This window comes from Drosophila obscura, unplaced genomic scaffold, assembly GCF_018151105.1.
Source record: "Drosophila obscura isolate BZ-5 IFL unplaced genomic scaffold, ASM1815110v1 contig_1, whole genome shotgun sequence".
Lineage (NCBI taxonomy): Eukaryota > Metazoa > Arthropoda > Insecta > Diptera > Drosophilidae > Drosophila > Drosophila obscura.
This window is the reverse complement of record NW_024542679.1, coordinates 6,041,150-6,068,429: the sequence shown is the minus strand read 5'-3', so window position 1 is coordinate 6,068,429 and position 27,280 is coordinate 6,041,150. Positions and strand designations below refer to the sequence as shown.

At 51.4% G+C, this 27,280-nt stretch overlaps 7 protein-coding genes across 9 annotated transcripts; 4 read left to right on the top strand and 3 right to left on the bottom strand.

The window, feature by feature from the left end:
• The first annotated feature begins 257 nt into the window (after nt 1-257).
• LOC111067526 (pre-rRNA-processing protein TSR1 homolog) lies at nt 258-3,127 on the top strand. Its single transcript, XM_022356624.2, has 4 exons — nt 258-461; nt 526-2,093; nt 2,161-2,427; nt 2,487-3,127. Exons 1-4 carry the CDS (start codon nt 356-358, stop codon nt 3,000-3,002), a joined length of 2,457 nt encoding a protein of 818 aa, XP_022212316.2. The 5' UTR covers nt 258-355; the 3' UTR covers nt 3,003-3,127.
• Nucleotides 3,019-8,565, bottom strand: LOC111067524 (TBC1 domain family member 9). Its single transcript, XM_022356622.2, has 10 exons — nt 8,423-8,565; nt 7,680-7,846; nt 7,177-7,435; nt 6,547-7,108; nt 6,331-6,479; nt 4,846-6,259; nt 4,557-4,774; nt 3,792-4,501; nt 3,633-3,727; nt 3,019-3,568 (listed from the first exon to the last, which is right to left on the bottom strand). Exons 1-10 carry the CDS (start codon nt 8,464-8,466, stop codon nt 3,266-3,268), a joined length of 3,921 nt encoding a protein of 1,306 aa, XP_022212314.2. The 5' UTR covers nt 8,467-8,565; the 3' UTR covers nt 3,019-3,265.
• Nucleotides 8,566-8,868: 303 nt separating this feature from the next.
• On the top strand, nt 8,869-19,390 carry LOC111067523. The gene is made up of 5 exons (XM_022356621.2): nt 8,869-9,544; nt 14,492-14,738; nt 14,803-14,926; nt 14,981-17,448; nt 17,521-19,390. The coding sequence occupies exons 1-5, from the start codon at nt 8,990-8,992 to the stop codon at nt 19,317-19,319; spliced, it is 5,193 nt and encodes a 1,730-aa protein (XP_022212313.2). The 5' UTR covers nt 8,869-8,989; the 3' UTR covers nt 19,320-19,390.
• Nucleotides 9,552-13,644, bottom strand: LOC111067528. Of its 3 annotated transcripts, none has more exons than XM_022356627.2 (3): nt 13,261-13,644; nt 10,885-11,139; nt 9,552-10,666 (listed from the first exon to the last, which is right to left on the bottom strand). In XM_022356627.2, exons 2-3 carry the CDS (start codon nt 10,924-10,926, stop codon nt 9,647-9,649), a joined length of 1,062 nt encoding a protein of 353 aa, XP_022212319.1. In that variant the 5' UTR covers nt 10,927-11,139; nt 13,261-13,644; the 3' UTR covers nt 9,552-9,646. The 3 variants fall into 3 exon arrangements, with proteins under 3 accessions (XP_022212319.1, XP_022212321.1, XP_022212318.1); XM_022356629.2 differs by lacking the exon at nt 13,261-13,644 and adding an exon at nt 11,438-11,454; XM_022356626.2 differs by lacking the exon at nt 13,261-13,644 and adding an exon at nt 11,204-11,391.
• A 68-nt stretch (nt 19,391-19,458) lies between the features above and the next one.
• Nucleotides 19,459-20,396, bottom strand: LOC111067530 (RNA polymerase II degradation factor 1). The gene is made up of 2 exons (XM_022356630.2): nt 20,321-20,396; nt 19,459-20,260 (listed from the first exon to the last, which is right to left on the bottom strand). The coding sequence occupies exons 1-2, from the start codon at nt 20,321-20,323 to the stop codon at nt 19,577-19,579; spliced, it is 687 nt and encodes a 228-aa protein (XP_022212322.2). The 5' UTR covers nt 20,324-20,396; the 3' UTR covers nt 19,459-19,576.
• Nucleotides 20,397-21,033: 637 nt separating this feature from the next.
• LOC111067527 lies at nt 21,034-23,362 on the top strand. The gene is made up of 2 exons (XM_022356625.2): nt 21,034-21,434; nt 21,512-23,362. The coding sequence occupies exons 1-2, from the start codon at nt 21,189-21,191 to the stop codon at nt 23,150-23,152; spliced, it is 1,887 nt and encodes a 628-aa protein (XP_022212317.2). The 5' UTR covers nt 21,034-21,188; the 3' UTR covers nt 23,153-23,362.
• Nucleotides 23,363-26,250: 2,888 nt separating this feature from the next.
• On the top strand, nt 26,251-26,729 carry LOC111067510. The gene is made up of 2 exons (XM_022356605.2): nt 26,251-26,547; nt 26,616-26,729. Exons 1-2 carry the CDS (start codon nt 26,390-26,392, stop codon nt 26,704-26,706), a joined length of 249 nt encoding a protein of 82 aa, XP_022212297.2. The 5' UTR covers nt 26,251-26,389; the 3' UTR covers nt 26,707-26,729.
• Nucleotides 26,730-27,280: the final 551 nt, after the last annotated feature.

Sequence of the window (27,280 nt, the reverse complement as noted above, 5' to 3'; positions counted from 1 at the left end):
GCCGTTTTTGTTTGAATCTTATTATGTTAACAATCTAATAAAAGGGAGTTCTGAAAATAAGCCAACCTAGTAAAAAATTGATTCATAAATTATATAAAATTATATTTTCAATGCGATAGTCTTAGCTGACTAGTAATATTAAACCGAATATCAAAATCGGGGAATATCAACGCATCTTATCGTGTCCGTCGGTATATTTACGGTATATTCTAAAAATGATATGGTATATTTCGGTATATTTCTGAGTGTCAGGCGGTATATTTTATTGATAAGTCTGGTCTGTCTGTCCTCTGGAAACACGTGCAAAAAACCAAAACAGCGTAAATTGATTGAAATTTGGTGATTTCCTGCAACTATGGCGGATCACGCGTTCCATCGTCCGGGGCCGCTAAAGCAGACAAATAAGGTGCACAAAACGGGCCGTCATCGCTCCAAGGGAGCCATCGAGAATGCAACGAAAGGTAAGCGGGCGCCACAAGTGTGAATGCGGAGTACAGAAACTAACAAAAAATATCCTAATCGCAGGCAAAGTGGGTCTTAAGGCCATCTCGCACCGGCACAAGCAGCAGCAGCGCCGGGAGCAAAGACGCAACCAGCAGAATCAGCTGCGAAAGAACAAACGCGATGAGGTGCTGGAGCAGAAGCGGAAGCTTGGGGGCCAGAACACAGCACCGTTTCTGGTGTGCCTGCTGCCCATGCACGAGCAGATCGATCCCAAGTCGGCGCTGGCCATCCTCGAGGGCTGCGACAGCGAGCTGGTGGTGGAGAGCTCCCCAAGTGGGATTACCTACATGAATCTGCCGCGCTTCAAGCAGCGTTTCGCCTTCGTCACCCCGCCCGTGGGACGCGGCAACGAGCTGATTGTCCTGGACTACCTAAAGGTGTGCGACACAACGCTGCTGCTGACATCGGCCGCCTTTGGCGACGACGAGATCTTTGACCGCTGGGGCCAGCGCATGTTCAATATGATCTCCGCCCAGGGCATACCCACGCCCCTGGTGGCACTCATGGATCTGGAGTCACTGAATCCCAAGCGTCGTCCTGCCAGCAAGCAGGCGGCACAGAAAATCATCTCCAAGTTGCTGCCCGAGGAGAAGCTGATGCAGTTGGACACCGCCGCCGAGGGCCTGAACGTGATGCGTCGCATCGGGGGACAGAAGAAGCGCATCCTGCACAACGTGGAGAATCGGCCGCATCTCTTCGGTGACATTGTGGAGTTTAAGCCCAGTGGCGAGGCAAGCGACGATTTGGGCACACTGGAGGTGACTGGATACCTGCGTGGACAGTCGCTGAATGTCAATGGACTGGTGCATATTCCCGGACTGGGTGACTTTCAGGTGGGTCAGGTGGTTGCACCGCCAGACCCGTACAAGCTGGACAAGTCACGGGATGGTGAGAATGTGGCAGTGCGACTCCTCGATCGCAGTGATCCGCTGAAGCGGACCTCGCTGCAGAGCGAGAACATACCCGATCCGATGGACGCAGAGCAGACGTGGCCCACCGAGGAGGAGATCGAGGCCTCCCAGAAGGAAACCAAAAAGATGAAGCTGGTCAAGCGTGTGCCCAAGGGCTTCAGCGAGTACCAAGCGGCCTGGATACCCGACATCGAAGAGGTGGAGGACCCAGACAAGAACGAGGGCGACGATGACGATGACGACATGAGCGACGATGATGAGGAAGATGACGAAGACGAGGACTTCATGTCGTGTGACAACAAATCGTTCGAGGATGAATGCGAGAAACGCGACTCGGACACGGAGGAGTTCCAGGACAGCGTCTCAGTGTCCTCAGAGGCGGCAGTCAATGACGAAAAATACGACCAGCAGATGGACTTCCAGGAGGAGCGTGAAACCATGCAGAAACTGCAGCAGGCACGCACCGATCAGCTCTGGCCCGATGAGATAGACACGCCGCTGGATGTGCCCGCCCACGAGCGATTCCAGAAGTATCGCGGACTCGAGTCCTTCAGGACATCGCCATGGGATGCCAAGGAGAATCTGCCCAGCGACTATTCTCGCATTTATCAATTCAAGAATTTTGATCGCACCAAGAGGCGGGTTCTGGCCGAAGCCAAGGATTTCGAGGGTGTTCTGGTAAGCTTCTTATTCTGATACACCCCCGCCATGGAGTCCCTTCTAATCTCGGATCTCTTCCATGCAGCCTGGTTTCTACATCACGCTCCATGTGATCAATGTGCCCGCCAGCCGTTGGATCGCCTTCAAATCCGCCCAGCTCACGGACAACATCATTGTGTATGGCATGCTGCCGCACGAGCATCAGATGTGCGTTATGAATGTCGTGCTGCAGCGCATGCCCGACTCTGAGGTGCCGCTCAAGTCCAAGGAGGAGCTGATTGTGCAGTGCGGCTATCGCCGCTTTGTGGTCAATCCCATCTACAGCCAACACACCAACGGGGACAAGCACAAGGTGAGAACTGATCTCTCTATCCCTCTGATTTCCCTGCTAATGCTTGATGATATTTCCAGTTTGAGCGCTACTTCCGACCGTATGAGACAGTTTGCGCCACCTTTTATGCCCCCATACAGTTCCCTCCTTCCGCTGTGCTGGCCTTCAAAGTGAATCCCGACTCGACGCTGGCGTTGGTGGCCCGCGGACGCCTCATCTCGTGCAATCCAGATCGCATTGTGCTGAAGCGCGTCGTTCTCAGTGGCCATCCCATGCGCATCAATCGCAAATCGGCCACGATACGCTACATGTTCTTCTACAAGGAGGATGTCGAGTACTTCAAGCCCGTCAAACTAAGGACCAAATGCGGACGATTGGGTCACATCAAGGAGTCGCTGGGCACGCATGGCCACATGAAGTGCTACTTCGATGGTCAGCTACGTTCCTACGACACGGCCTTCATGTACCTGTACAAGCGCGTCTTCCCCAAGTGGACCTACGAGGAGTGCCTGGTGCGCACGGCGGAGAACGAGCGCGAACAGGCGGCGGTAAACAGGAGAATCGAACAGCAGCAGCAGGTAGCCATGGATATGTAGAGTGTACGCTTCGTTATTTTATAATAGGAATAATAGAATTATATTCACAAACAATTGTCTTAACTTAAGGTAGAGAAGGCAATACACAATATACATACATAAAACATGGGATACGATTAAAAGCTTAGCGCATTGCACACAGATCGATCGACCAGGAGGAGAAAGAAGGGCTAATACAGATTTCTGGCTAGGATTTGGTAGTGGGACATTACTATTGTACTGGGTTGGGGCTGATGGCAGGGGGTGTGGTGTGTGGTGTGTATTCAGTAATTAGTGGACAAACATTTGCGTCGCTTCTTTTGCAGCTGCTCGATCTGGTCGGTTATTTGGATGGGTGTCTGGAAACCTGTGACAATGCTATTCACCGTGAGGACCGTGGCTATAAATTGACTGATGGATATGTGCCAGGCCTCGGTGGTGTTTGTGCTGCTGCTGCTGCTATTCCTGCTGCTGTTGGTGGCCTTCCCGCTCGCCTGACGCAGCTCCTCCTCGAGTGCCACAAACAGACGGGTGGTGCTGCTCTGCTCTGCTGCTGGCGTTGTCGGATTGCCATTGCTATCCGGTTGCTGTGGAGCACATTTACACAGGATTATTCAGCCATACTTCGGCTACGATTAAGCATTGGCTCACCTCATCGCCGCTGCCGCCCAAATTGAGTTGGGTAAAGCTCTCGAGGCTGGGTTCCTTTTTGATATTGCTGCTTCCCAGCTCCAGCAGATTCGCATCTATAATGGAAAAGAGCTTGAAAATGCAACCGAAAATTGCTGGTGCTATCTGGCCATCACTTACATGCCATTCGCATCTCTTCGTCCTGCACACAGCCCATGATCTCGATAATGCTGCGCCACAGCAGCTGGAAGTTCTCCTTGCGCATGTGCGGAATGGTTTGATGCGGGCCCGCTGCCCCCTCATCGGGCTGGTCCAGCAGATAGCCAAGGCTGCCCAGGCTGCGGGAGTCGGTGGCATTCGAGTCGGCTCGATCCAGGCGCGTGGCAGCAACCAGGTCACTGATCTGTGAGAAATTCGATATAGTCTCGACATTCAGAAGCATTTTATCGGCTGCAGCAGCCGCAGCAGCAGCAGCAGCGGAAGCTGAGGCTGCTCCAGCTGTCGCTCCCAGCGGCGGTGTCATTCGTGCCGCTCCCAAATCTGAAATATCCGAAAATGTGTCAATCGATTCGTAACGTCCCTGCTGGCGTAGGCCGATCTCTTGGCCGTCGTCATCCCGCCCAGCATCGGAGCGTGTTGCAGTTGTAGTACCCGGGAGAGCTGCTGCCGGCATATCCACATAGAATGTCGAATTTCGCTGCGCCAGCGAGGAGGTGTTGGAATTCAGCGATAGATTGGGCGTGTTGCGTGATAGATCCATGAACGTATTGCCCGATATTCCAGCCAGATTATGCAAATGCTGTGTGGCGCTGATCAGAGCAAAGTCATCGGCATCGAATTGGTGATCCGAGGGCGAGGGCAACGCCTCCATCGACTCGGAAGCATCGTCGCTACAAAGGGATTTATTATCAATGGATCCCTTAAAAAGGCACAGTTGGCACTCACTCAAAGAAATCTTCGGCCTCGAAGGCCTCCTCGGCATCGTCTTTGGTGCGTGGACGCGGACGCCGGGATCGTTCGATTTCCGCCTTGGATAACAGCGGCGGCAAATGCAAAACAAAAAGCAATTTCAGTTTCTCCACGCTCTGGGCGGAGCATACCAAGCCCAAGGCATTGATAAGCTGTCCAAAATCCAGATATCCCGTGCCCTTCTTGTCTGTGAGCTGCAAACACACACACACACACAGAAATGAAAGAATAAATCTGACTGCAGTTTCCACGTTCCTCGTCTTACCCTGAACAACTTTTCGCCAATGTCCACGCTGACACACTTCCGCCAGGGAGTCAGCTCTGTGAAGAGTGTGTGGAATACCTCATAGCTAACACAGTAGGCCTCATGCCTGCCATTGCCGCAGCCGCCGCCGCCACCGCCAGGAACAGGGTCAGTCGCGACCTTAGTCGGCGATTGATGCACCAGCAGCTGTGGCGTCTCCGAGAGCGAGCACTGTGCCTTCTGCTGCTGCTGCACGGACTTGAGGGCGTGCTTCTCCTCACGTATGATTGTGAGCAGCATGTGCAGCTCATTTCGATCGAAGTAGGGATTCTGTAGATAGGCCTTGACGATGGTCTTCTCGTTGTCAATGTCAAACTGCCGCATAGTCAGGCGGCGATGCTTGTTGCGCAGCTCCTCGATGCGCTGCTGGGTCAGCTCCTCGCCAAACTTTGTGTACGCCTCGTGGATGAGCGTTTGGACGGTTTGCGTCTGTGAGCGCTCCATCTTACGCTTGTCCGTGGAGGGTGGCACTTGATAGTCGGGATTGTAAATGCCCTCCAGATAGCTTTGCAGCACCAGCATGGCCTCGCCATCGTCCTGGCACTTGAGCAGCTGGTCGCGATTCCATTCGATGATCTGCAGAGCCACCATGAAGATGATCTTGGCGCCCTCGTAGAAGAAACAGTCGAGTATGTGCAGCGAGCTCTCGTAGCTGATGACACTCATGAAGATGGTGAGGAACCACGATATGGAGATCATTTTGATGACGCCCAGCTGCTCCAAATGCTCGTGCAGATCGGCCAGATGCGTTTCGACCAGTTCATTGAGCACGCCCTGGTCAATCTGGGCGCCCACCACCTTGTCCTTGTAGTAGTCCGGCAAGAGATTCTCGCACAGGCTGGCCAACATCCAGAAGGCGTTCTCCTCGTCACAGAACAGCAGAAATACCGACGAGACAATGTTCATGGCCTGGCAGTAGCCCACCTGCGGATTACGCAGGGCATAGGCCTGAAGCACCCGTCGCAGTGCGCCGATGCCGTCTGTGCTTTGGAATGCCGGATGCTCGGGCAGCGAGCGGGGCAGATCTCTGTCGATTTCGTCGTGCGCAAAGCAATCCTTAATGCAGGCGGCCTTCTCCACCAGATCCTCGTACAAGCCGGGATTCATTTCCTTGTCGTGAATGGCACCGGAGAAGATCAGCCAAATCTCCTGACGCAACTGGTCCGGTATGCCCTCCACAATGAGATTTATGACATCGGTGGTCCGAAACATGCCAATGCCGCGTCCAAAGTCCCGGAAATGCGCCTCCCAACGCACCATCTTCTCCTGCTGGTTCTTGATGATGTCTGCACTGAACTGTGTCTTGAATGTGTTCATCAGGGCCGTCTGCTTGCTCCACGAGATGTCATACTTGGCACGCTCCCGACTCACGGGGCTGCAACAGATACAGACAAAGAGACCATGAAATGGCGCACTATTCGAATGCAAATGGGCTGAGAGACTTACACATGAATGCGGGAGAGAAGATCTGTGATTTTGGAGATCAGCACCTCTCTATCCAGGATCTGGGCAAACATGAAAGGCACATTCTCCGACGTGATGATGACAATTTGATTGTCAAAACGCTGCTGCCCATCGTCCTTCTTCTCCACGCTCTGCAATGTAAAACAATCAATGAAACGATGCTGCAGTGAGGCACCAAACGGTGCTCCGCCCCCTTACCTTAATCGTTTTCATGGGTATGACCACACTGACCAAGTCCTTGACATCGCTGCGGAAGCAAAAGAAATTGGGCGACAGATAGATGTAGCCAGCATTGAAGCGCTTCGAGTAGGGTGTCCAAATGTTCGCCTTGATCTTCCCATCGATTATCTCCGTTTGTGGCAAGCGGAAATAGATGCGAAACTCCTCGGACTTCTGGCGGGCTGTCAGATCTCTGAGCAGCACTGGTTTCTTGGATGCCTTGGTGCCCAGTCGGGCAAAGTTCGAGGGATCATGGTCGACCACCGGACTCTCTGGATCCTGGATCAACTGTTGTATGGCCATTTTGTTGAGCTGTTCAATCAGTAGATGTGCCTCGCCGGCATTGAAGATCAGCGTGAAATTGTACGTCATATTATTGGTGGTCTTCAAGTAAATCGTATTTGCATTCCGGCTGATGTCCTCCAGCTCGGCGAAGCGTATTATCCGCTTAATCTCATGGCCCAGCATATACGAGAAGAAGCAGACGTGATTCAAGGAGATGTACAGCTGACCCTGTCGTGGTATCTTGTTCTTCACATATCTGCAGATGGGAAAAATAATCAATTTAGATTCGATTTGAGGCATCCACAGTTTGCCCGTTAGCCTTACGTGGCCGAGTAGGAGTTGACCAGACGCTCTTCCTCCGGCATTTTGAAGGTTTGTCTAAACTGTGAGGTCATCACCATAAAGTCGGCCGTCTCTCCAGTTTCATCTTGATTATTTTGCGTATAGAGCGATTTGATTTTGCATATGGTAAAGTTGGTAACTTCGTCCTCGTTCTCCATTTCGTTGAGCACACTGAAGAGATTCGCCTGCAGCCATTCCCAGTCTTTTGCAATCTCATCCTGTGTTATTCCAATGGCGATTTCTGTGGGGTATTCCAATAAAACGAAGCTGTGTAATCGCAATTGTTTCACATTGCAATTGCATAAGAGAATCTTAGAGCCGTAGGCGAAAAACAATGAGTTGTATGGGGGCCCCTGGCTGTATACAATACACCCATAAAAAGCAGAGAAATCAACGCCAGGCCATGACTCATGTGCCAGCCTCTGGCGCACATGGCAAGGCCACTGATAAGGTGGGCCACAGATTCGATTCCCACTTGAACCTACCGTAAGAAACTTCCGAGGACGGTGTCCGGTGTACAATTCGATACGGAGGCGGCTTGGTGTTCCATACACTGTCGTAGGTGCCCACCAGCATGGACCCAAAGCCTCGCGACTCGCCGTGGCCGCGACGTTTTTGCATCACGAAGTACCTGGAGTACATTTCGGCAATCCTGTGGGCGGCAGAAAAATGGGAGTAAAAAACCAGATGCAATTCAAAGGAGCAGGGGGGCATGGGTGGCATACAGCATTCATGGTGCATGTGTGCGTGTGTGTGTGTGTGAGTTCTTCGGGTGGGCTGGGTGGTTTCTTCTACGCAGCGCGAAACACAGTTGGCAATCAATTTTCAAGCTACCGATTTTGCACTCGGCCCGCCGTGTGTGTGGGCACAGCTGTTTTTCCGCAGGAAATTGCGTTGTGAAATCAGAGCAGAATCGAAGAGGCCGCCGCTGAGCCACCCTGGCGACTTGAACCCTCTCAATTAGTTATCAACAAAGAGCGCCAATACCATTAAATACAAATAGTTGACTCGTTTATGCGTAGCCACTGTACGTGAGCTAATGCACCGTTCCTCATGATGTGCATCGCGATCAACCGTTTCCATGATACATCTTCCATAAACATAGCACTGCATACACACGCACACATACCAGCACAGCACTCTAGTTGGTGTTTAATTTAAGCATCGGCATCTCGCCACACCACCCCCCACAGGCCGCAGAGACCATAAAGGGGATTGAAAAACTTACCAAAACGTCGACGGCAGCAGCAACTCCTTCGGCTCAATCCACATCTTGCTCTTGTTTAGCCTATTTGAGGGCTAGCACAGTCGGAGAAACAAAATTTCGTCTTTGTTTAATACTGCATTCGTCGATTTGTTGTTGCCGAGCTGTAAAACCTATCGATGTACCATCGATACGTAGAATTTTTTCACTATCGTCAGATGACACTCGTTCTGGGGGTTCATGAAATTGATTGTGAATAAATTAAGGAAATCAACAAAAATAATTAATTCCCTTCATTCTTAGGCCAGGTCTGACATTTTTTTTGTCCCAAATAGTGCGTTGAAAACAACCGCACATGGTCCGACACATCGTTGAGCACAAGAGTACCCCTACTGTACCTATCGATGTTTCCGAAGTTGGCGCGTGTTTGTATGTTTTTTGTGTGTCATAACGGTTAATGTCAATCTTAAAGTTTTTCGTCATTCGTGTGGTGTGTGTTTATTTGAAACGAAACGAAATAAAAACGTGCCGTGTACAAAATTTTAAGTGAATAATTATTTTTATTACCAAATTGTCTGTGTCTTTACAAAAATGCTTAAGAAGTTCGTGGAAGTCAATGCGGAGGAGAGCCCCTCGGCCAATCCGTACGAAGTGCGGACGTACATGGGCAACGAGATTCCAGAGGTCGAATGGAACACCGAGACCTGCCCCCCTCGCGAACGCGTGTGCCCAAGAAAGCCTCCAAACTCCACAATATCGCAGGTTCTCACCATCGAAGATGAGATTCGACGCATCCACCAAAGGACGGAGGAGTCGCGTTTCGCGCATCCCGCCAAGAAGACCTGCGCCCCTTACGACGAGTTTCCCATGTGCGTGGTGCCGCAGCGAACGCCGGCAGAGCTGCGAACCCATGCCGAGATGCGTGAGCGTCTGCTGTTGGCCCGCAAGGACTATGGCCTGGTCGAGCACGATGCGCGGACTCGCAGAACCTGCCCCAATGATCTTGTCGTCCTCAACAGCCCCATGAACATGGGCGAGGAGGAAGAGCAGCCGGAAGAGGGCGAGGAGGAAGAGGCGGAGGTGAAGCCACAACTGGCATCGCCCGAGTGCAGCTCGAACATGATCATTATACCGGATAATCGCATGGTGAGCTAAATCTATATAAGTAATTGTATTTGTTTCATGGCTGGACTCTTAGGCTAACAGAAGCGTGGCTTTAATGTAGATTTAAGATTAGTTTTGGTATTCCTATTCGATCAACTCTATGTCGTCAATGTCCGCGTAGATGCTGCCCGGCGGCAGCTCCGGCATGGAGTTGAACCCCTCCTCAGAGCCTCCTTCAGCGCCGCCTGTGGCCAGCGAAAATGTGCGATAGGCACCGTTTGTGGCCTGCTGCTGCATGTGCACGCCCAGCTGTGAGATCAGCTCCAGGGCCTGTATGTCAGAGTTCATCAGAGCAAACTGGTGTATGATGGCCAGGTGGGGGAAAACACCGTTGAGTAGAGTGCTGGTGCCGGCATTAATTTGCATGCTGTCCGAAGGATCCTCCTCTGGTGTGTCCTGATCCGTGACATCGGGCGAGGCAGCCGGAGAGAGCAATACGCTGGGCTCACAGGTGACCTCCTCCACATCGTCCTCATCGAAGCGCTCTGGCCCAGTGTCGGACATCAGGCTGTTCTCACTCGATAGGTTGACCAAGTCCTTGCCGGCATCCCCATCGGTATCCTGCAGCTCCCTTTGCATGAAATTGGGCAGCGCATGCTTAAACTCCACAATAATCTCCTCGACAGGCAGCTCCTGGGTCACACTGTCGCCTCCCTGATAGCCCAGGTCGTCCGCCTCGTACTTGTACTTGCCGCGGAACCGGTTCAGCCAGCGATAGGAGGGCCGAAAGCTGGGCAAATTCAGCACGGCTGCCATCTTCATGGACGTTTCTTTTAGCTTCTGGTTGCGTATACTGATGCTTAGGCGCAGCTGGCGGCAGCGCTTGACCCACTCGTGGAGCAGAAAGCTGATGGCGCTCATCTCGAACTTGCGACGCTTTCGCGTCATCTCCTCGATGATGGTGGAGGCATCCGCCTCGCTAAGCGTGGCCAATTGCTGCAGCAGCTCCTGCTTCTTGTCCAGGATGCGACGTATCTGCGTGGCACAGCAATGGAACATCTTGGCCAGACTGTTCCTGGAAATGTTTGTCTCATCGTAGTAGCGTATGACGGCGATCTTCTCGTAGAAGGTCAAAATGTTGCGCTCATTGCGTCGCGATTTTGGCTGTGGAAAGATAATTCAATGTTCATTTTAAACATCCCACTGTGCCACGCTAAAAATATGCATGTGTGCAAATACACACATATATGCACAAAGTACAAATGCATGTGCCATTCGGTCGCGTAATTGTCTGGCGAGCGCGTGTGTCATAAGCAAATGCCCCGGAAACCAACCCTCGGAGCGGCTTAAAGGCCAAGTTAAATCAGACGCCACAGACTTACCCCTTTTTGGTTATTGACTGTCGCTGCTGCCATGGCTGCCATTTCAATTGCAATAAATTTGTATTTATTTTCCTTCCTTTTCTGTGCACTCTGCACTCGGGTTTTGGTTTACCGCTTATTCCTTAACTGCGCAGCAGCAAAAGCAAAAAGCCAATTGCGCTGCTATTGCCGTCTCTCTCGAACGCAAAGAAGCGGCAGAGAGCGTGCAAAAGAGATGACCAGAGAGGTGGGACTGGGACTAGACTCCTTTTACGGCTGCAAAGAGAAATAAAACAATTATTTATTTGTTCAATCCAAATGCCAGAGCATTGTTAGTCACTTTTATTTGTTGTGTTTGTTTCTCAGCGAATGCGGCGCGACACGTAGCGCTCTGTGCTGCTTCTATTAGCCTATTGTTGTTTGTGCGCTGACATTTTTACAATTACTGAGTAATAACACTTGTGCCCCTGTTTTTTTTTTTTACGGTTTCAGCTTTCAGTCTGTCTGTCTGCCTGCCCTGCCCTGCTTCTGTGTGTGTGCGTTTGTTTGTACGTTCTGCTGGCTCTCCTCTCACCATATGAAATAAAAACGGTTCGCTATGCCCACAGAGCCACGACACGAGAGTCTTGTCCCTGTCGCTTTGTTGCTTCGCTGCTGCTGCTGCTGCTGGCTGGCTGGCTGGCTGTTCTGTTGTTGTAGCAACGGGCGTCAGAAATGCGGCAAAGAGGAACGATAGGCAGGCAGCGTCGTGGTCGTCTCACTCACACACACACACACACAGACACCTTTATGTGATTGTTTGTATGTATGTTGATACATTTGCAGCTGTTACTGTTGTTGTTTTTGTTCGTACTGGGCATATTGCATATGCATGTATGCATATGTGTGCATATGCATATGTGTACGAGTATTGCATTTGCAGTGCGCTGCCGCTGTCAACGCTGGCGTCGCGACGCTCTTGCTGAATTTTTCGTTTCATTTGTGTTTTTTTCCGATTGTTTTCTATGGGCGCAGGGTGCAAACGGGGGTCATACTTAGCGGGTGGGGTGGTGGGAGAAGGATATGCCATACGTGCGTAATTTAACACTAATTTTATAGCAATAAACCCGAGAATGGCAGGATAAAAGCTTTTGTAACTACATACTCATAACATCAGGCCATTGTTTGATGATGATTTAAAATTCACATCGGAATTGTATCTTATAACAAACAAACACAACGTTGTAGTTTGCAACGTTCAGTAATTAAATTTCTATTCTGACCGATCGTTACTATGGCAAGTTCCTTAGTTCCTCTGCTTGGGCACTCTATAAAAAGAAGATGTTTAATTGCGGATAGAAATTGAGGGTTCAGAGTGCATACAAACAGACAGACAGACAGACAGACAGACAGACAGACAGACTGATGCTGATTATCATCATCAGTAATATAAATCCCATACAGGGTGGAAAATGCATCCTTCTCGCGAGTTTAGAAATCAGTGTACCCTCCAGTGTACACAGTCTGTTTATCTGCAGAGCTCTTCAGTCGCCGTACACCTTTAGTCCGTAGAGCACTTACTAAGCTAATTAACTTTCCGCCGTAGATAAGACCCCTGGCAAACAATGTGGGTGTGTGTGTGTGTGGAGGGGGTGTGGTGTGTGTGCTCTCTCCAGACACGAATATGAAACAATTCGATTGATATTGATAGAAAATAAACGATTTAATGTTTTATGGGCGTTCCATTGAATGAGCCTTATCAAACAGAAAACCGGGACTAACCCAGTGTGAATCATCTGCAGGTGCTGGTGGAGTCCAGACCCCTTCTGGAAAACATGTTTCTACGCCGCTGTGCACTGCCATTGCTTTTCCCTTCAATGCGCTTCAACAACGGCCAAGTACTTCTGCGACACAGTGGCGCCCCGTCAGCATTGCTCTCTGTTTGACTGTGTGTGTGTGTGTGTTTGGGTGTGTGTGTGTGTGTGCTGGTTATGGCCGCCTTGTTGGCAGCTTCGTCAGATGCGACTGCGACTGCTTTTGGCTGTTGCACCTGCATCTGGCCGCCAACAATTCCAAGCCATCTTTTGTGTTGCCTTTTCTTTTGCAGCCTCAGCATCTGTAAGCATCCATTCGCCCCGATTCCTGCACGAATTCTATTCCATCAAGTGCCGCCGAACCGGAGCCCCGGGTGCACGTGCGCTTGCCTTGCATTGCCTGGCCGCTTTATTGATTTTAAAACTTTCATTGAGTCTTCGATTATGGCAGCGAGGGTCCCCTCCCCACACACACACACAACAGCTGTACTGGACGGGATACCAAACACCTGCGCTGTTGCGTGCCCGATCTTCCCTTTCCTTGCCCATTTCTACCCTCCTACAGCCTTAGCCCAGTCCTTACCCCTTAAGGTTATGTACGTACCCGGTTTGACATTTGGCCAAAACAGAGAGCGGCCAGCACAGAGCTTGAGCGTTGGTCTGGTTCTGGTCTCGTCTGGTCTGGTCTGGAGAGGGTTGCGCGTTCGTTGGATTTAGTCTCTTGCGGCTCTTGGCTCTTGCCTCTGTCTCTGGGGTTTGCTTTTGGGCCAACTTGTTGTTGGGAATAGAGCAGCAGCAGCAGCAGCTACAGCAGCAGCAGCTACTAAGTGGCTTGTGGTCGTATGTGTGTATGTGCTGATGGTGTTGGCATTTGTGCGCTCGTATTGACGTGGTCGTATGCTATAACTGTGCGGCGATACTGCGTCGGTGATGTGGCTATGGGCTATGGCCTCACTTTGCTGCCTATGCTGTTTGCCGTTGCCGTTGCTGTTTGCTGTTGCTGTTGCTACGAGTGCCAGTGCGAGTACGAGTACCAGCCGTAGTACGTTGGGGGCTATATGACTTGTTCTTCGGGCTCCCACGAGTTGCCACGACGAGCTTCGGTATGTGGGATTCGTGTTGCGGTTTTGGTTTCGGTTTTCTCTGTCTGGGGGGGTTTGGTTTTGAGTTTTAGTTTTCGTTTGGTTTGGCCGAACTGAACTGAACCAAACCGAACCGAATGAGAGCGATAAGATTCCGTGATGTGGCACTAAGCGCTGTTCGTTGTTTACTGCTGCTCTGTGCATTTGTACGCGGGCCGGCTGGCAGTCAGTCAGTCAGCCAGCCAGCCAGCAGTGGCCAGCGAGCCATAGAGGTGCCTCACACACACACACACACACACACAGGCTGCGACAGGCACTGACACACACTCGCACACACAAACACGTACGGCTGGATAGAGACGGTTAAACGTTTGACGAGAGCCAAGCCACATCGTACGGGTCGTTATGGCCCAGTCTAGTTGGCATTTCGTGCCTTGCCTTATGCCGCTTGCTAACCAAGACAGAAAACAGGCCTCTCCTCGTGCCGGAGCCCACTCTCTCTATATCTCTATATGTACATATATATATATTTAGGGACTGGCATCGGTGGCGTATGCGTGCTATTTTCAGCCACTAGCCACTCGAATGTCGCATTAAAAGCTTATGACCATGGCCAGGAGAAACAGAAACAGAAAGAGACAGAGAGAGCGAGAGGGAATAGAGCTTATAGAGTGGCGATAGCCAGCCAGATGTTACCATTATTATCCTATAATTACTGCTAACTCCTTTACCCTGCCATCGCCCACCACTTAGCTGGAGCTGAAGCGTCCCAAGAGTCGCATTTACCTGAACGAAACACAAGTGGGTCCCCTGGAGGAGCTGCCATTCCCCTCGTACAATCCACGCATCATTCAGGAGGCTCTCGACGGCGAGAACCTAAAGACCTTCGATCTGATTGAGGGCTGCAGTCCGCAAGATCTATGGACCTGGAATACCGGCTATCAGAAGCGTGAAGAGCAGCTGGATCAGGAGTTCATCAACGCCTCACTGCCCCAGTATGGTGTGTACACACACACACACTCACTCCATTCGATTGCACTTTTCATTCGCTTAGTTTCCCGCAGAAAACGACGGAGAGCTCACCGTCTATAATATACCCGAGGAACTGGACACCACCTTCAAGGCGGAGATTGTGTTTGGCAATCGAAATGTCTTTCCGGAGAAGGAGAAGGAAGAGGGTCGCATGAGGTGAGAGACAGCGCAGAGAAACGGAGTTCGGTGTGACTTTACCCCTCCCATTAGATACTATTATCGGCCCAGTGAAATTGCCTGCATTATCGTGGCCTATGTGGAGAGTTTTCGCCTGAATCCGGACTTCTGGACGGGCAGCACCATGGACGGTATACTGAAGCGTGGCGTTAGCCTGACCAAAAAGAGCATCGCCCTGAACTACAAGGCGCCGGAGCTGTGCGACTTTGACATTATACCGCAGGTGAGCGAGCGCCAGGCCGAGGTGAACATCAAGATCCATTTCTCGGGTCTGCTCAGGAACGAGCCGAACATGTTCAAGGCCCTCTCGCTCTTCTTTACCAAATACAACGCGTGCATCTTTGTGTCGCGCGAGCTGTTTCTGCTGATCTGGAAGCGGTGCCTCAACTCGTACTACGTCTTCGATCCGAATGGCCGCAATGACATGTGCCTGCGTGACTTTGAGGAGGGCAAGTGCTCGCTGATGGCCACCCGCTACACGGAGCATCTGGTGCATCTGATAACCAAATTCAGTGAGCTCCAGCCGCAGGATGAGTTCAGCATCTACGAGATATCGCTGGCGCAGTACGGCAAGCTGAAGGGTGAGCCCCTCAAAAAGGACAAGAACAACATGGAGGTGCACAAGCTGTGGGCGGTGGTCAATGAACATTTTGCGGTGAAGACAGCCGGCGATGGGGGCATCCATCAGCCGATATCGGGCAACGAGAAGAACGGCTCGCTGGTCGTCTCACTGATAGCCATGATCTATGCGGAATTCGAGCTGGCGAAGCTCTGGCGACCGATGACCATCGATGACATCATCCGCTATGGCACCGCCTACTACAAGACGCTGCGCAAGAAGTTCCGGCTGGACGGCAAGCGCTGGAAGAACAAGAAGCCGCATCTGAATGTCGTCGATCTGCCGGAGATGTTCCTCATGGGCGCCTTCAAGGCGACGGTGCGCAAGCAGCCGTTTCTGATCAACGGCCATGTGGCGGACTGCAAGAGCTACCTGGACTCGCAGCTAACGATGGCGCTGCATCAGCTCTTCAATATGCCGCAGTGGCCGTCGGCGCTGCTGCAGATCGACAACTCGGTGCTGGGCATCTGGCGGGACAGGGAATTCTTCTACGTGTTCGATCCGTTCCGGCGCAATCGCACCGGCATGGTGGTGGATCCGGACGACTATCGGATCAAGGGCCTGGCCGTGCTGCAGATGCACGCCACCTTCGACTCCTTCTGCCGCGTGCTGTACATGAATGCCCTGAAGATGCGGCGCGGCGGCAAGTTCTTCATCCACGGCATACGCACCGGCTGCATCCGGCCGCTGCAGGTGATGACACAGAAGACGAACAAGTTCCAGGCCCTGCAGATGGGGCTGCCCACGTTCACGGACGAGCCCCCAGAGCCGGAGCTGAAGCAGAAGAAGAGCATCGAGAGCATACCCGACGAGGAGCGCATACCAGTCAAGGAGGAGAAGGAGTGGATCGAGGATCTAATCAATGGCATCATCAACGAGGTTATCCAAGGCCTGCCCGACCCCGCACTGCAGCGGCCGCACCTCTATCCGCAGGCGCAGAAGGTGCTGCTGCGCACCGACAAGGAGACCCTGCGCGCCCTGCGGCTCAAGATCAAGCGAGGCTACGAGCTGGACGCCGAGGACGAGGAGGAGGAGAAGCGTGTGCCCACGCTCGAGGAGGAGGTGGCGCTGAGGAGCAACTTCCAGGCCCTGCCGGACGGCGCCTGGATAATCATGGGCTCCACACAGCTGCCGCATCTGGACGAGGAAATGGCCAAGCTGGGCGGCCTCCTGTCCGCCGTGGTGGCCGTGGCGGTGTCCGCCAAATATAAGCTCTCCACGTGGAACGCGGATCTCATTGAATTCGCGCTGGAGTCGGCTAACAGTTTCGGCGAGGACTACCAGAACTACGAGTACATTCTGGCCTGTCTGCTGGCCAAGAAGCTGCCGGACATCGCCATCGGGGCGAGCAGCTTCAGCCTGGACGTGCCCAAGGTGGTCAAGTCCTCGATTACGGTGCCGCTGCGGCAGGTGCTCGTGGATCTGCTCGCCAGCCAGAACCGGCTGCTGCTCGTGTGCCAGCGCTTCTCCTGCGTCATCTTCAAGCGCTACAATTTCCTGTACATGTTCATTGGGTTTCCCTGCAGTGCCGTGGGCTACCGCAAGGGTGGCTCCGGTCCGGCCTGTCTGCTGCGCTTCCTCGAGCTGGATGCGCTGATCAAGCGGATCGAGTTTGGCTGCAATCCCCTGGGCTGTTCGGTGATGAACTTCATTGTGGCCGGCATCAAGGTGGTGGACAACCATCTGGAGGGACGCTTCCGACGCTGGCCCAAGGCCGACGAGGATGTCGAGTACAAGCAGCTGTCGGCGCGCCAGAAGAGGCTGCGCGAGACGCGGCTGGAGAAGATGCGCTTCATCGATGACGAGCTCAAGAAGGAGAACGATCGCATTCAGAAGTTTCTCAGGGCCAAGCAGGAGCATCGGGACCGCAAGCGCAGGAAGCGTAAGTAACCGACGCTTCTGCTGTCACTTGTATCGAAAATTGTATCGATTCTAACCACACCTACACCCACAGGCGGCCCCGATTATCGGGACACGGGCATTGACGAGGGCGCAGCGGAGGGCGAGGAGTGGGACGAGGATCTGGGCATGGAGGAGGAAGAGGGCGAGGAGGAGATTGAACTGAAGCACCAGCCGGGCAAGCAGCTGCCCAAGGAGCTGATACGCGCCTACCAGCCGCGGCCCATCCTCTACGGCTACCGCATGCGGGAGAAGGACTGCCAGTTCAAGATCCAAGGCAGCACCGCCCTCGAGGGCCGCGACGAGGGCACCTTCAAGGAGATCAAGCCCTGCTACTTCGCCTCCGCCCTGGCCATACTCAGCTGCTCAATGCGTCCGCTGAATCGCTGGAACTCGTACCGGGTCGATCGGGTGATCACCAATGCCAAGGCGATAGCCGGCACCGTGTGCGAGCTGGAGTCGGTCTTTGAGCGCGTCGTCCGGCATGTGACGGTGGATGACTACGAGTTCGACATCTGGATTCGCGGCTTCGAGCCGCCGGGCATGGCTGGGCCGACCCAAAAGCAGCAATCGCCGGCCATGGCCCTCACCACGCTGAAGAAGAGACTGGACAAGTCGCTGAACACGCGCAAATATCTGCTGATATTCACGGCGAACGGCAGCTATGCGCTGTACCATGACGAGTTCTTCCATCTGTTCGATCCGTATGGCAGCATGGAGAAGGCTGGCGGCGGGGAGGAGGAGGAGCAGGACACTGGCAACGAGGAGGAGGGTGGCAAAAAGAAAAAGTGCCCCAAGGGACCCAAGCGCTATCCGGAGCGCAACACCGCCTCCTGGGTGCTCTTCGGCGACTCGGATGCCCTCATCAAGTACATTGACGAGCGTTGCGGCGCCAAGGACTGGAAGGAGAAGTGCATGTACAAGTTCTATGTGGTGGACATTCTGTCGCACAAGAAGGCCGCGCCGAATGCCCGCATCCTGCAGCTGCTGACGGATCTCTCCATACCGATGACCTGCTCGAACAAGCACTACGGCAGCCCGGAGTACGAGATCTGTGCCACCAACGAGTCGCTTGGCTGGCTGGAGCTGGAGAACTGCCTGCCGGTGTGGAGCCGTCTGAATCGCCGCAACACGGCCGGCAAGTATCGCAATCTGCCGGTCAGCAAACTCAAGAAGTTCGACGTGGAGATCGAGGGCCGTCTGTGGTCATTGTGGGGCAACCTGCATCCGGAGGCGCCTGTGTTCGAGGATGAGTTGCGTGGTCGCCAGTACCTGGCCTGCTATGTGATGGCCTGCTGTGCGGCGAGCGTCTACCGGCTGATGGACTGGAGTCCCCACATGCTGGACAACATCGTCGTGAGCGGCACCACCTACTTCAAGGAGAGCGTCGAGCAGATCAACAAGGAGGACTACGAGTTCTCGCTGGAGAACCTCAACATTGACTGCTCCATGGATGCCATCAACTTTGTGGTGCACATCGAGCACGTCTGCTACGGCAAGCTGTACCGCGTGCCCACCTTCAATCGCATGAATCTCGCCGAGGCGCTGATCTACTTCTTCAGCCACTACCAGTACGGCATTGTGATGGTGCGCAAGCGTGCCCTGGCCATTGGCTTCTGTCCGGGCCACGATGGCGGCTACTTCATGTACGACTGCCAGGAGAAGGATCATCCGCTGTTCCCCAAGCAGCAGGGCGCTGCCTACATGCTGCGCACTCGACACCTCCAGGTGCTGCTCTACTGCATTGTGGTGACGCTCAATGTGCCCTTCTACAACATTGACTTCAGCATTCACAAGGTGGAGATGCTGCGCGAGGGTGCCACGCTAGAGAACGACGAGGAAGAGGGAGGCTAAGGGCAGATTGTACTTTGGCTCGAGGATTGTTTAAAAGTTTAACCATTAAAATTGTTGGAGAAAGAACCACACGAGATATTCGCCCCCGTCCACACCTTCCATTCTGCTGTACAAATAATGAGACGGATGGACATTCACCAAGTCGAATTTTAATCAAATATTTAAGAACTAAAAGCTAAACATTTAACAACAAGCGGATGACGCAAGCCACTCGATGCCGTCATCCCGTGATTGCGTCACGGGCTGCTGGCCATGAGCTAATGCCTCAGACGCAGCTGCTCCTCGGCCTGTCTGTAATGATAGCCATCGGAGCGAAGCTCGTGGGCTGGCTCTGGCTCTGCCTCTGCCTCTGCTGGCTCGGCGTCCGTGGGTGCCATGGGCTGCTGCACATCCATGTAGTAGGGCATCTGTTCCTCCTGAAGCTGTGGCTGCTGCTGCAGTGCCTGGATCTGCATCTGCTCCTGGTACTGCTGATAGGTGAGCTGCTGGGGCTGCTGGGGCTGCTCCGTTGCTGGTGCAGGTGGCGGCAGGTAGCGCATGGCAATCTGTGGCTGCTCTGGCTGTTGCTCGGCAGCCATCATCTCCATTTGGGGCTGCTCTGAGAGCTGCTGCTGTTCCATCTGTGCCTCAGGCTGTGGTGCTGGTGCTGGCGCTGGCGGCAGATAGCGCGAGGAGAGCATGGCATCCATTTGCTCCGACTCGGACTCCAAGGGAGCGGGTGGTGTCAACAGACTGCTGGGCATGGCCTCCATCACCCCCTGTTCGTTCTCCCGCATGTACTCCACCTGCTCGGGCAGCTCACGCAGCTCCTGCTGCTCAATGCTCATCGAGACGGCGTGCTCCGGCTTTGGTGGCGGTGGCAGGTAGCTGCTGGCCAGATGGGAGACATCCGCGGCGGCCAGGCACGCCAGGCACAGGGCAATGGTCAGGCAGAGGGATCTCTGCGGAACGTTTAAACGTTGTAATTATATGCCCAATCGGACTCCAATCCCTTCACTTACCATCTTGTTGGTGGTCGTCTGTTGGTTGTCAAGCGTCTGATGTTGGAGCAGCTGAAACTGAAGCTATATATACAACACAGTCGGACGCCAGAGACCTTCGCTAAATGTTCAAATATTTGGCTAAAAGCCTGGTTCCGTTATTTGCCTATTCGATCGTTGATTTGTCGTTGAATTTCGCGCATCTTATCAAACAACAAGCCAGCAAACAGCAAACAGCCAACAAACAAACATTCGCTGGAGTATTGAGCTGAATCATTGCCACTGACCGCCAAAACCAAAACCAAAACCAAAAACCAATCCCATCCGATCCGATCCAAGCCAAAATGATGCTTCAATTGGACTCGGTCTAAGCCGCTTTTGGCATCTTTTTCGCCGTACCTCCCTCCATTAGACGCAGACGCAGGTGCCACTTGACGGGGCGTTTGACAATCTGAATTGCGCTTCAGTTGTTCGGCTCTCGAGGCGTATAAACTGGAGCATGGCTTCAGCATGTCCAAGGTTCCCCACCATTGAAGTATCTCTCTCTCTCTCTCTCTGGGGGCTTGGCCTTCTCTGGAAGATTTCACGGTCAATAGCAGCAGCAGCAGCAGCAGCTGAAGAAGATGTCAAGCCTGAAGCCTGAAGCCTGACTCTCAAACTTTAATGGGGGGAAATCGTAGCTGAAATAATCTAGTTTTCGAGGTGGAAAAACTCATTCGATATATGATTTCCCGTGCCTGGGAGTTTCATTACAGTATACATTTTCACACCGGTCGGGTCGTAACTTGCGCTTAATCAATCGTGCTTCCTTAGAGCTTATATATTTTATATTTACACACGATTTTTGTTTGGTTTTGGATACACTTTTGTCTGATTTCAGAGATCCAGCATGTACGGCTGCACAATATGCGAGCACAGGAAGAGTGTACTGAACACTGAGCCGGAATTCGATTTCCGGCGACGGAAGCCAAACACCGAAGAGATGCAAACCTATGGGCTGTCCAACTACTGCAGTTTCTGCCAGCGCGTCACCTTCTTTGTCAATCTGTTGGACTATGAGGGCCCATTGCGCGGTCCAATGGCATGGAATATCATACGTGAGGCTGCGGAAAAGCAGGGCAAGATACCAGTGCAGGTGAGGGATTTTCGGGGGCAACAACTGGGGCCTAAAGTTCACTTTATTTTTTCTTTTGTTTTTCGGAAATATTCCAGGAGCCTTTGGCGCCGCCTGCGTCCCGGGAGAGGGCTGGTCAGTTGCGCAAAGAGTCGGAGGAATCCTCTTCGGATCCCGGCATACGGCAGACGACTGTCCAGCTAAATGTAGAGTCAGAAGAGTCCTCCTCGTCCAGTGTCAGTGAGAATCTGAGTGATAGCCGAACCACTGGGCTCATACACTCCATTCTGTACTCTGAGACCGATTCAGGCACAAGCAGTTCGCGGCAGGCCGCGGACTTGAAGGTGCTCTATCGTCGCCCATCGAATCCACACAACAAGGAACGCCGCAGTTCCTCGCGCAGGATCAGCGCCCCTCACGTGGCGCCCTCGGGGGGCCTTCTGCTGCAGCGCAAAATGATGGAGAAGCGGAAGCAGCGCAAAATAGAGGAGAAGAGGAGGCGGCTGGAGCAATTGAACGGCATTATGCGTCGCATCGAAGCCAAGACCATGAAGCTCCGCACCGAGATGGTGGCCCTGGAGCACAAGACGCAGCAGCTGGAGACGGGGGAGCGAAAGCCGCGACGGCAACGAGAGGCAGCGGGCGCGTTGGCTCCCAACAACACTTGGTGGGGGCGCGAGAACCTGGAGAAGGTATTCGGTAAATGGTCCCCGGAGCGAAGGGACAGCAAAATGGAAGAAGGGGCAGACATTCTAATGCGGGCCATCCAGGAGAATAGTGGCAGCCCGAAGCAGGAAAGACACACAGATCAAAGGGATCAGCGCACACGCAAGGAGCCGAGTGGTGGTAAGGATCCGAGGGCAACCAAGGAGCATCGCTTGCACAAAGATCATCGCTCAAGGAAAGACCTGAAGGGAGTACCGGATCGTAGCCCAAAGAAAGTTCACATAGATGAGTGTGCAGTGAAGGATCGTAGGCAGACGGAGCTTAAAGGGCCCTGGTCCATGCAGAATCTATACGTACGTTCGTCTGCGCCAGCGGAGATGGCGGAGAAAGACTCCCCGCCGACCGACAGCGTTAGGTTCAGGGACAATGAGCGTCTGAGGAGTCTGTTGGAGAGTCCCAAAGCGATGCCGCAGACGCTGCGGGTCTGCAGGGAGCCCTTATTGTGTCCTGTATGCCCGGAGTGCCAGCACCGATGCTTTGTATCGGACTTCAACACTCACGTGCAGCGGGACCATGCGAATGTGATGCTGGAGCGGATCAGAGTGGGGCAGACGAAGACCTTCCATCTGGATCTGAGGCTCACGAAGAAGAATCAGCCCGTGTGCCACATGATATACTTTGTCAAGGACATGATCATCGATCCCCAGGGCGGGCATACGCACGACCTGCTGCCCGTGCTCGTCATGACTGCCCGCATGAACACCGCCGATGTGCAAAACACCAAGGAGTCGCCCCTGGAGGACGACGAGGCGCTGCAGTTTTTGCTCGTTTGGCTGTGCAGCTATAAGCCCAGCAACTATCGTGTGATTGGCACGATCTGCGTTGAGGCGACGTGCGCCGAAATGGCCGACAGCCTGACGGTGCGCACCGCCCGGGCCTACGATATACGGGCCATCCAGGACATGAACACCCTTTTCCACAGTCCCTCGACACTGGTCATGCCCTACAACTTTGTCCGGCGCATCAGCAAGCGGGGCAACCACTCCCTCACCGTTAGCGTCAAAATTGAGTAGGAAATCGAATTATTTAATAATCCTATTCAATGCCAAATTGTAATGTGTTTAGGAATCTATTTAGTTTGAGCCTTTAAAATTAAACAATTTGGAATATATCTACATACGAACTGGCACCAGCACCATGATGCATTTGACTCGAAAATTGTAAAAGTTTTTCCATCTGTCGAGCTTAGGCCGAGTCTTTGTTAATCCCCTTGTTAGTATAAATATACCTATATTTTTCTTGCTAAAAAAAGAATGTGAATTCTTAGATGGCTATTCTACATGAATTATACATAAATGCTACACAAAGAGAGCCCCAAAAGTGTGCCACAAATTACAAAACAAAACAAAAACCCCCAAACATTCGATTGATGTCAAATGTAAATTAATTTGTAGATAGGATGCTGCCCCCAAGTGGTAGTAGGTTCAGTGTGCAAAGAGGACTAGGGACCGCCTGTTGTATGATTGATTCAAAGATCCCCGCAAGCAAACACTGAAAAAACGCAGAATGAACTTGACTCTAGGTGCTGGCAAGGACAAGGATATTTTGGGTAGCAAAAGATGCTTCCTTGAAATGAAATCTCTGTGTGTAAGTGGTTCCCAGTCCAATCGTCTGGCACACTGATTGACTTTTTTGCCACCACATCACTCAGTCAGTCGCTCATCAGACAATAAAAATGTTACATAAAATTGAAAGTCTTGCTCGCATATCATTGCTAGGCTCTTCTGTTCTGTCGAGTGCCTCTGTGTGGGTGGAATGCAATTTATGTTGATGCTGTGAGAGCGTCTCCAGGTCTCCCTCGACGTCTCTCGCTTGCTCTCTGTTTCGAGTGTCGTAGAACGATTGTGATTAATGGAGATAGCGTCATTGAACGCGATCCGGCGCTTCATATGCACAATGATCCCCCGCCGCCGCATGATGTCATTCACCAGCGATTGAATGTTGAATGGCACTTGCCAAACGATGGCTGCCTCGATTCGCGTGGCCCCCTCTGGCACCCAGTCACTGGAGCACAGTGTCAAGTGAGAGTTTGTTTGGTGTTGCTGCTGCGGCAAGCGGAAATAATGGTTTAATGAGACAAATGACGCGACTCTGACACATCTGACAGCTTCTAAATACGTGTGAAATTGTCGTGAAATTAATGCTCAATTTTGGACAGCAAACACATGTACGCGTACGAGTACGAGTACGAGTATCTATCATCTTGCAGTCAATGTCACATCTATGACAATTAATATTCGCAGAAATTCACGGACAGCATGTTAATCTCACAGTAGAGTATCGATAGCTTCCGCAGCCTAAACTCTATGGAGCTGTCACTACTGGGGCTTCCATTTTGAAGTGAACTTTTGTGGTACCCCACCGCACTCAGTCTTTCTGGTTTCTGGTCTGTCTGCGTTCAAAAATAGCTCGTTTTCCTTCAAGCATGCCAAAATCTGTTTGTCTGCTCGTTAACGAGAGTTTAGGCTGCGAGGCATGAGAGCATTTTGGCGAGGAATAAAAATGGGATGCAGCAAAAGTTTCCAAATTTGCAGTTCTGAGATTTTTTTTGGAATGCACTTGGATACAGAGATTATTGTTCGCTATTAGCTTTAAGCTTGGATAACTGCATTCTATTTATACACTAATCACATGTTATTCGCCTCTATTGTTGCTTAAAGAATGCTGCAATTTCCATAAATAAATTGTGATACTTAATTTTGCACAAAATTAAATTGCATTGAGACTCATTCGATCAATCAAAGTGTAGGTTGATTCTTCCGTTTTGCATTCCCCTGTGCTCTGTTGCACTTGACTCATTCTTGTGGTTTATGCATTTTTCGCTTTTTGCAGCTGCACTTTATTAATACACTTTTATGACCATTTGAACGAAAGTGGCCCAGTGACATCAGTTGTTGTGGATCTATCATGCTCGTATAAGTACGAGTATAGCAATCTAATTTGAGGGAAAGGCGTGTATTTGTTCGAGTATGTTTTTTCATGAGATCAGCGTTTGTTAATCACGAGGGAAATGGGTTAAATTTCACATGAGAAATGTTTACTTTGCAGCCAATACTCGTTCGACCTCATGCATGCACATACATATGTATGTATGTACATGTGGGTATGTGCAATGTTTGCCACATTTTGTGGCTTGTTTGTAGCTGTGTTCTAATTGAAATGGACCACAAAATTTCGCTTGCCGCATGCCGCATGCCGCCAACTTCAAAGTTGGTCGCTTCTGATTGATGCTTATGATTGATGGAAGCCTTAACCAATCTCCGTCTGCAATTCTTATTTTATTTATGTATTTTTTTTTTTGCCCGCTGTCAAGTTTTTTGTTTAAAGTTCTTTCCTCGTTTTAATTTTTTGTTTTTGCGCTCCAATTTGAAACAATTGAACTTTGTCCCTCGAAGAAGAATTCCCTGGCTTGGTCTCTTCTCGACTCTCTCGCATTTCTCTCTGCCCGTGTGTGTGTACTCTGCATAATTTGCATAAAATATATACGAGCATTGGCATATTCAAAGTCCGAAAAAAAAAGAGACGCTGGACCCAAAATGCGCGTGTGTGTTGTTTTCATTTCCCATTTTCCAGTTTGGTGCAAAATCTCACATTTCCATAAAGGAAACATGGCAAGCAAAAGCATACTCGTAAAATTAAATATGCATAGGAATTGGCGATGTGCCTCTGCCTGTGCCTCTGCCGCTTGCAACAGTCTGGTCTGAGATGAGAAGAGCTTGAGGTTGCTCTGGCCGAATTCCGCTTCACTTCTTGTGGTTGTAATTGTTGCCACAAAGGCACTGGTGCAGTGTCAATCGAAGGGGCTGTGGCAGGGGCAGGGGCAGTGGCAGTGCGGGTGCACACAATGTATGTATGTATGTGTGTGTGTGTGTTGTCATTGACATGGATGGTCTCGTCGTGGTTCGTGTCTGCAGCTCAAATGCGTTTTGCATAACATTAAAGCCAAATGCAATTGGAATTTATGCAAGTGCAAGTATTTTTCACAAATTAAATTTCACTATTTACATTGGAAGGGGAGGGCACAGAGAGCGGCACAGAGAGTGCCTCAGTGGCAGTGACAGGGGCAACCTAAAATGTAAAATTTAACATTTAAATATCACTTAGGCATTTCCATTTCAGTCAGATTCAATTCCATTTCAGTATCCGTGTCCGTACTAGAACATTTTAGAGTAGAAATTTTCGTTTATAAAAAACTATAAAAAGTGAATAAATTATTGGTACATATTTTTAGCTAAAAGCAAATAACTAAAATGTCTTCAAACTGTGACCAAAAGGTGACCAGCGACACTTGTTGCCACGACTTTGACTTGTACCCCACTGAGAGCGACTTTGCCCTGGAACTGAAGGCCGTACCGAAGGAGACTTGCATACCACTCAATCATACCCACATTGCCAAATCGGAGAGCAGGTGAGGATCGTTGTGTGGAATATTAGCAGAACACTTGTGCATAGATCTAGTGCGTATCTCCCCAATAGCGTGCCCAACCGACGCCACGAAATGGACACTCAGATACGTAAGGCCGTCATGTCGCAGTTCTCTTTGAATATCAAGAGACCCCAAGAATAGGATACAGGCCTGGAAGTAGTTGTGGCAAGGGGGGCACACACAGTGTGGTGGTAAATGGTTCGCTGTGGCTCGTGTCTGCAGTTTAAATGCGTTTTCCATCAAATCAAAGCCTCGTTTAAAGCCAAATAAAATTGAATAGTGAAATGACAAATTGAATTTCACTCTTTGCTGAACATGGTGAGGGGGTTGGGGGTGAGTGGCCATGCCACATACGGCGCGTATACGTGTTATTTGCAATTCGCAAAGCGAAACATTTTTGATCACTTTTCTATGCAATTAGTTGCCATTGAAGCAATGCCACGTTTCTGCGAATTAGACAAAAATATTTGATTAATTAGCCAAAGCAAGCGGAATATTCATTTATCATTTGAATGGATGTCCATATGGATGGATGGAAGGATTGGATGCCTGCGGATAGGTTTATGGCCCACATTTGTCGATGGCTCTGCAAATTATGCATAAATTATGGGCCTCACAAAATCTATGTAGAGTGATAGTTTCCAGCAATAGAGATGAAGCGATGAAAACACATTCTAAACATGCGAGAGTACTGTTGGGATTAGTCATGGCTGGT